Source organism: Pelodiscus sinensis, chromosome 21 (genome assembly GCF_052426305.1).
Source record: "Pelodiscus sinensis isolate ZL-2025 chromosome 21, ASM5242630v1, whole genome shotgun sequence".
NCBI lineage: Eukaryota > Metazoa > Chordata > Testudines > Trionychidae > Pelodiscus > Pelodiscus sinensis.
In genome coordinates, this window is record NC_143072.1 from 2204610 (window position 1) to 2213195 (window position 8586).

At 47.1% G+C, this 8586-nt stretch overlaps 1 protein-coding gene across 1 annotated transcript; it reads right to left on the reverse strand.

Moving 5' to 3' along the window:
- Window positions 1-388: 388 nt before the first annotated feature.
- C1QBP (complement C1q binding protein) lies at window positions 389-8492 on the reverse strand. Its single transcript, XM_075904392.2, has 6 exons — window positions 8270-8492; window positions 7065-7215; window positions 5274-5364; window positions 3983-4078; window positions 2649-2771; window positions 389-829 (listed from the first exon to the last, which is right to left on the reverse strand). Exons 1-6 carry the CDS (start codon window positions 8490-8492, stop codon window positions 680-682), a joined length of 834 nt encoding a protein of 277 aa, XP_075760507.2. The 3' UTR covers window positions 389-679.
- Window positions 8493-8586: the final 94 nt, after the last annotated feature.

An 8586-nucleotide genomic window follows, 5' to 3' on the forward strand; every position in this document is an offset into this window, starting at 1 on the left:
GGGTGCAATCAAATAGATGCTCAATAGCCAAAAGTGAAGAACTAGCGCAAGGGAGCAGCATCTTCACTGTACACAACTCGGCCAGATTCATCGTGCAGATATCAGTAGGAAGGGGACTGAGAAACCAAATCCTATAAGGTGATAGAGCTCAACACAGAATCTGTCTGGATAAGATTTGAACTGTTCATCTAGAAATAATATGCTTCCTTTCCTGCCTCTAATCACCCTCTGTGTTAAGGCAAACTAATTAAACAGTCTTATATCTTTATACAACCATACATAATCTATACATTTTAAAACTCATTTCGCCATAACCTTCAGAAACATCTGTAATGTCTAAGTATTTGACCAATTTACAGTACTTAATCGGCAATAGTAAAGCAGAAAGTTTTTTTTTTTTACTTGAGCAGATTTTATTGTGTGTGTCACTGTATTGTATTTCTTAATTATACAAAAATACCCAAATTGGCAGGAGGCATGAGAATTACATAAAACATAAATCCAGGCTGCAACATAAATTAAATCTGAAATGCAATTATTGACAAGTTACAGAATCATTTTGTTTTCCATGATGTATTCACCCCACCTTGAAGTTTTAAACTTACTGGTGGTGACAGCTGCTGGTAAGAGCACTGCTACAAGAGATCCACATCTGTAAGCTTTGACTTAGTTTCCTAATCTACTGACATTTGACAAAGCTTTTAAGGTCTTCAAGGAATCTAATGTACTCCTGGTGCTCCAATGCAGTGCTGAGCTCAATTAACTCATCAGCAAATGTGTTGTCTATTCCTCGGTCAGCCAAGAAATCCATTAAGTGGTCATACAGAGCCTGCAAGATAATTATTGAAACACAGAATTATTATCAATAAGCCTTCTTTTAAATGCTTTTACATTTCACTTTCCATTGGGAAGAAATGAGCCTTTTCCCAAACTGGAAAGAACCCTCTCCCTTCCTCACAGTACCCCTGAACTAAGACCACGAATGGTGAAGGATTCCTCTAAGGGTACGTCTAGACTACATGCCTCTGTCGCCAGAGGCATGTAGATTAGGCTACCACACATAGGAAAATGAAGCGGCGATTTAAATAATCGCCGCTTCATTTAAGTTTACATGGCTGCCGCGCTGAGCTGACAAACAGCTGATCAGCTGTTTGTCAGCTCAGCGCATCAGCCATGTAAATTTAAATGAAGCGGCGATTATTTAAATCGCCGCTTCATTTTCCTATGTCTGGTAGCCTAATCTACATGCCTCTGGCGACAGAGGCATGTAGTCTAGACGTACCCTAAGGCAGTGTTTCCCAATTGGTGCTCCGCAGAACCCCAGGGTTCCGCGAGAAGCCGGCACTCCCCTGCTCCCTCTTAAAGTCTTTTTTGTGGCAGGGCTGTTTTTTTTTTTTTTTTTTAAGGCAACCCTAGGAGTTCCATAGCCAAATAAAATTGGGAAACACTACTCTAAGGACCACATACTTCTATTTTTTAAACTGCACCCCACTGTAATACTGAGAGAGTCTAATGCCACTGTAAGCTAGTATGCCACTCAAGAGTCTCTCTCAAATGAAGTTCAGACAAGCTTTTTTCAACATTGTCTGGGCAGTATGGACAGACAATTGATACCAGTGGTATAGACCTGTTCAATTAAGATTCCTTTGCATTTTCTCCTATTCACGTATTTTTAGAGTTTCAAGTAGATGTGTGATAATTCCACCCCAAAGAATACATTTTGTGCTAAACAGTAAGTGCTAGAAGAGCTTCCTTTGCCCATGCATTGTGCATGTTTCTTTATTTAAAAAAAAAAAAAAAAAAAAAAACACACCAACAGCAGCTTAGCCTATGGCATTATCATTAGCAGGGTTCGACAAGTTAAACAATCTACTCGCCATGGGCGAGTAGCTTGTAACCCGGAAGAGCCAGGTTCCAGCGATCTGCGCATGTGCAGATCGCTGGACAGCGCGGCTGGCGAGGGGGGCTCGCCGCGGTTCGGCAAGCCCTGATCATTAGTACTGTTCCAACCAGTGAGCCACTCAGATACAGGTGGGAAAGGATTTGCATGTACTAACCCTTCCAACATGAATTTCCAGTCAAATCATGGGCAGCTAGAGAGTATCAGCAGGTGCCTGGTGAGGTTTTTGGTAAATACATTTTATTATGCACATGTGTGTCATTACACACAGACAGAAAAATGTATTCATCTGCCAACTGTACTTTAAATCGGCCACATTTTCATGCAATTGGGATAATGTCACTGACACTTGATCAGACACTGGTGCAGAGCTCCGTCCTACTGATCAGCTTTCAGACCTCTCAGGGACTTTATTTTATGTTAGGTATGTATATGGCCTCCGTCACCGTAATATCTGAGCATCTCACATCTTCACAGCACCTCATAAGGGACAGCAGTGTTATCCCCATTTTACAGGTGGGAAACTGAGGTGAGAGTTGCCTAAAGTTGCACAGGAAGCCTGGGGCAGAGTAGGGAATACCAAGTCCTAAACAACACCCTAACCACAGGACCCTACTTCTCAATGAGAGTGCCTCATCAAGAAGTGATCCCAGACCAGAATGCCTGGTGATTACATCAATGTCTACAGAGAAAAATCACACAGGACAAGTTGAGCTAAGCTCTATGCAGTCTAGCGTACTGAACCTACCCAGTCAAGGGAGTCTGTGTTGAGAGTGTAGTTGGTGTCCTTCCAGTCTGATTCTCCAGTGGGTTGAAAGCTGACCTCCCGAATTGAGAAAATGTCACTCTCCTCTTCTTCCCCATGTCCAATCTGAGACAAGAAAGGAGAGTTGTGAGGAAGAACTACCTTAACTGGAGAGCATCTGCAACCATTATGTTCATCTGGCAGAAGCTATGGTGCCCCAAACACCATATGACTGCCACAGGGTAGAGCTGTATACACTTGGGCTATGTCTGCACTGCAGGCTTCTTGCAGAACAGCAGTTCTTGCGCAAAAACTTGCAGAGCGTCTAAGCTGCATGCGCGTTCTTGCGCAAGTAAATTTACAGTACAGTGTCGGAACAGAGGGCTTCTTGCACAAGAAACCCCCATGACTAAAATGGCCATCAGAGCTTTCTTGCACAAGAGAGCATCCACATTGCCATGGACGCTCTTGCACAAAAGCACATGGCAGTGTGAACACTCTTCCGCCAGAACTCTTGCAGAAAATAATTCTTACACAAGAAGCCTGCAGTCTCAACGTAGCCCTGCAGTTTCTGCTCACTAAGCCTCATACTGAGGCGGTCCCAGTTCTCCTCCTCCTGTGTACATGTGGTAAGGACACTTACATGTAAGCACACAACCACATAAATCTACCATTCTTCATGGCCCATTATCCTGTCTCTGATAGGGGCCAGTACCAATTGCTTCAGGAGAAGATGTACAAAATCTTCTAATGGACAATTCTGGAATAATCCAAGAAAAAGTTTCCCCTTAAATGTTCTCAACTAGAGTACGACTTACATACCAGGAAGCCCATCTAAGGATTTTTATTAAGGGTTTTCTTTCAAAAGTCAAATGCAACTACAATGTTCTCAACAGAATGTCTACATTATTTTGGAATTTCACTCTGGGTCTCAATGACATGTAGTGACAATGAATTCCACAAGTCTGTTTTCTTTTCTCAGTTTTAAATTGCTGTATCTTTCAAGTTGTGGTACACTGCTAACAATCCCTGCTCACTCACTTCTGCCTACTCTTTTCAGCTGAAACTAGCTCAAAGGAAAGCAAGCAGCTATAAATAAGGAAGCAAGATCAGATGAGTGGAGAAGTTCCTGGCTCTGCAAACAAAGCCTTTTACTGTGCTGCACTGAACAGATAGTAGGACTCCCTACAGATTATAGAAGCTGGTATATTTTGTACAACCGAAGCAATAACAAGATCTTGCAACAGCCAGGTGGATAATGGACACAAAATCACAATGCATTGTCCCACTCAACCCATAATTTTCAGCAGTTCACTTCCTCCAATTATAATATCTACCTCATCCTCAGGATAGTGGCAGTCAAGCACAAGAGTCTGTTTGGGGTCATCTTTTGATACTTCCACAACAAAGTTAGGAGTTGATGTAAGTTCAGGCTGTGAAAAGTAAGAGAAGATCATATTAGCCTTGGGCTCCATCTATGCTAGTTATCTCATAGTGCAAGAGTAATAGTGGAAAGCAGGGATGTAAACGACTAAGCAAAAGCTTATCAGATAGTTGACACATTAGTCAACTAGTTGCATCCCTCCCTTGCAAGAGGCAGCAACAGATGAGTGGAGGGGGGAGGGCGGCAATGGTGGGGGGAGCCATCTTAAAAGCCGGTTTCCCCCAGCTCCGTGGGAGGGGGCAGTGGTACAGTAGTGGCATTCCACCTTTGAAATGTAGCAACAGCCAGGCAGGCTCTTGCTGCATTTCAAAGCAGAAGCGCCCTTACTGACTAATCAAATAATCAATGGGAATTCCATCAACTATTCGATTAGTTGATTAATTTTAATATCCCTAGAGGAAAGTAAGCAGCACAAGTCTACTACTACAAACTTCAAACATGTTTTTAGTAGGGATGTAATAGTGTACTCGACTGGACAATTAACCAATAAGCAGGTGCTTATCAATTATCATCATCAACGACACGCAACCCTCCCCTGCCCCGCAACTAAATTTTTGAGCCAGCGCACGGGCAGGCTGGCTCAGTCCTGCCTCGTGCCGGAACCCAGCATCAACCCCTGCTGCCGCAGGAGCTAGGACTGAGTGATAGCAGTGCTATCCCTTATCTACTAATCGTGTAGTCAACAAAATTTTTATCGACTACATGATTAACAAATTACCCATTTCTTAGCATCACTAATTTTTAGACATTACAGACTCCTTGAATGTCTAACAGCGTTCATAGCAAAGCAAACTTTTGCCTCAAACCGTCACATTGCTCACTTTAAAAGATCAAGGGATGTGAATATAACAATACAATTTTTTAACTATACTTCCTTCCAGTAAGTTGTAAAGGCAGCCACAAGTTTGAACATCTTAGTTTCCTTTGCTTTTAGCTACAAAGGATCCTTTTGAATGGCACATTTTATGCCAGACAAGAGTGTCTTTCTTCCTCTGCTGTGGGGACATGGGTCCTCGACCTCTCACCACTGGATGCCCAGAACTTGAATTCAGTAAATTCAAATTAATCGCATAGTGTAGACAAGCCCTCAGGGAGTAGCGATTTTGGATGTCCAGTTACAGATGCATTAAAGGGATGCAATTTTCAGGGGCTGCGCAAAGGGTACATAAAGGCTGTAAATTTACCTCCTCCTGTTCGTCAGGTTTTTGTCCTTCTTGTGGTTCTTCATCAAACGTTGGTGGAATGCTGTTGTTAGTGTTGAATGTAACGGTAATCCTTCAACACAACAAGGATGAGATTAAATACCAGAGAAAGGCCAGCTAGTTGAACAACCGAAAGTCACAGCTCTATTCCAGCTCACCAAATTTCAGTTGCTGACATTGCTGATATGACTAATGGGGTCTGAAGTACAGTATGCACTTCACTGAATTTCCAAGCACTTTGCATGGTGTGCTACTCTCAAAGATAAACTGTACTAAGTTTAAAACACATAAATTCCTTGTATTTATGAACGAATGTATTCTTAGTTTACTAGGTTAAATTCATGTTTCCTGTTTCCCCCCAAGGTAAAATGGCCATGAATCCTTAGAAGACAAAGGCAAGATACAATGGCAAAGTATACCCCATTGTGCTACAGCAGTGGTCTCCAACCTTTTTACACCCAAGATCACTTTTTAAAATCTCAGAACAGGCGAAGATCTACCACCCCGCCCCTTCCTTGAAAGCCCGCCCTCTCTATTCTCCTCCTGTCCATCACTTGCTATCCCCAGCCCTTACTTACACACTCTGATAAACAGTTTATTTTTAAATTATGCGATACATACAATTAAAATCACATGTTTATAGTTATGAAATAAATGGTCTGTTTTTTATTCATGCTATTTAAATCTAAAATGAAGCATTTATAATTATACATTTTTGTGGGGACAGAGTTCTGTGGCTGGGGGCAGGGGAAAGGGAACAAGGTGCTGGGAGGGAAGAAGACAGGTTTCTGCAGCTGGGGACAGGGTGCCAGTGGGGACAGAGTTCGGGGAGTGGGGACAGCGTTCTGTGGCTGGGGCCAGGTGAGTGGGGACAGCGTTCTGTGGCTGGGGAGTGGAGACAGAGAGTCCCCTGCATCTCCCTCCTCCCAGGATTCTACCCCCCACCCCCAGGGAAACCAGTGTGTGCCTGCCCCGGCGCCAACCCCCCCTCCCCCCCCCGCCCAGGAAAGCCCCGCGTGCACGCCTGCCCCGGTGCCGATTCCCCCGCCCCCGCGCAGGGAAGCCCCACGCGTGCCTGCCCCGGGGCCGACCGCTCCCCCCCCCCCCCCCCGCGCAGGGAAGCCCCGCGCGGGCACACCTTGCCCAGGGGGACAACCCCCCGGCGCAGGGAAACCCCGTGCGCGCTTGCCCCGGCGCCAACCCCCCCGCCCAGGGAAGCCCTGCGCGCACACCTGCCCGGGGGCCAACCCCCTGCGCGCTTCCCATGGGGCTGACTCACCTCTCCTGTGCAGTGCAGGGAGCCAATGCTCCCTCCCACAGAACACCCGGCAGAGCAGCTAGTGCACTTCTGGAATCGCCGGAAGTGGCGCTAAGCTGCAGGACTTCTGTCCATTCCCGGGAAGCCGACACTACCTCCATTTTCACTTGAGGTAAGTAGTGGGGCTTCTCGGGGGTGGGAGGGAAATGGGGGCAGGGCAGACAGGACGCCTCGCGAGCGACTGGTTGAGGCCTCGCGAGCGACCAGTAGATTGCGATCGACCTGTTGGTGACCACAGTGCTACAGTATAGAAAAATAAATTGACTACAAAGCTTCTGTTATCTGTACTGGCCCTGAATGACAGCAGAGCTGACAATGAGAAACAGCACTAAGTTAATAGCTTTTCATTAACCTCAATCCTGGACAAAACATGCTGGCTGCAATTTTTACCAAGTCCTTTATGTTCACTGAAAAGATCAAATATCAATTAAGCAAAAAACCCATCTCACACTTACCTCTCACCAGCTATTTTCCGCACCAGTTTAGCCTCGGTGCCATGCACTTCTAGCTCCCACCCTCCAGACATCTTGGGCAGGGATTTATGTTTCTGGATCTTCTTCTCCTCTTTAATTTCATCTGTCAGAAACTGTGCAAATGCTTTGTCCCCTTCAAGGAATAAAAAAGACAAAGACATTAATACACCTGAGTTAGAAACATTGTTCCCTAGTGGTTAGATGAGAAAGTAAAGTTAAGCCTCAAGATTCTATTTCTAGTTGAGCTACGTACTTGACCAAATAGCTTGTGTGTACCTCAGCTTATCTGGGTATAAAATGGTGAGGTAAGACCACAGACTTTATACTGATATTAGAAGGCCTACTTGTTCATAAAGTGTTTGTTCATGTTCAGCTGAAAAGCACTATACTGTTGAGGGCAAAGAATTATGTTGATTACAGAGAGAGGACATGTAAGAGCCCTTGATTTGCCAAAGGTTCTGAAGTTCTGGATGAAGGCTTAGGTAAGGAGTGATTACTAAAAGACATTATTAAAAAGCTCTTCTTTCAATATATGCAAGTACTGTTACAGGTACAATATAGGAGGGAAACAGCACCTAACTTATGAATGAAGTGAGCACAAGAAGTTGGATGGCATCAACCCCTCTCAAGTTATGCAGATCCACGCTGCTCTGCAGTCTTCTTCAGAAGCCCAGATCTCAGGCTTCAGGATTTGCATTTAAGGTGATGCTTTTACTGGTTCATCAGGTGACCAGTTAACCTTACACATCCCTCGTTAAGAGGGGTGGAGGAGTGCAGCGATGCACATAATAGAAAGGTTGAGAAACTTGCCCAAGGCCGCCCATTTTGTCAGTGGCAAAATTAGGAGCAGAAACTGCCTCAGCTCCAACTCCCCCTGCTGTGCTAGCCAGACCCCTCCCATGGCAGGAGCCAGGAGACGATGGAGACACAGCAGGCTCTGCCCCGCAGCTGCCCGAGCGCAGCATCCCCTCCCGCCCCCGGAGGGGAATCACCAAGCGCTGAGCGGAGCCGGTCACAGCCAGGGAAGCCGCCGCGAATCCAGGCCGAGGAGCCGAGCGCGGCTCAGGCGCAGCGCGCACGTCTGGGCCCCTCGCGGGTGACCCGCCGGCCCCAGCCCCGCGCCTCGGAAACCCGCTCTGCGTCCAGGGCTCCCTGCCCCCGCCCTGCCTCCTTCCACCCCCCATTACCCTCGGTGTGGAGGCCGCCGCAGCCGCAGGACAGGCCGGCGGGGGAGGCTCGCGGGGGCCGCAGGAGGCCGGGCCGCTGCGTCCCGGCGGGGTCGGCGCTGAGCAGCCAGAGGCTGCGGGTGAAGGGGCGGGCGGTGGCGGGCCGCAGCAGCGCGGAGGGCAGGAGGCGCTGGGGCAGCGGGCGGAGGGCGGCGGCGGCGCGGAGGGCCCGGGCCAGCAGCATCCTTGGCGGGAGAGCGAGGCCGAGTGAGGCGCGGGGCACGTGCGGGAGCAGAGGACACGGGGCGGCCCCTGGCCCGGAAGCGGAAGCTGTCGCC

Coding starts and splice junctions, on each gene's coding strand:
- C1QBP (XM_075904392.2), bottom strand. CDS start 8,492: ATGCTGCTGGCCCGGGCCCTCCGCGCCGCCGCCGCCCTCCGCCCGCTG. Junction 7,216..8,269: donor CGGCGGCCTCCACACCGAGG/GTAATGGGGGGT, acceptor TATTCCTTGAAG/GGGACAAAGCATTTGCACAG. Junction 4,079..5,273: donor AACCTGACGAACAGGAGGAG/GTAAATTTACAG, acceptor TACTTTTCACAG/CCTGAACTTACATCAACTCC.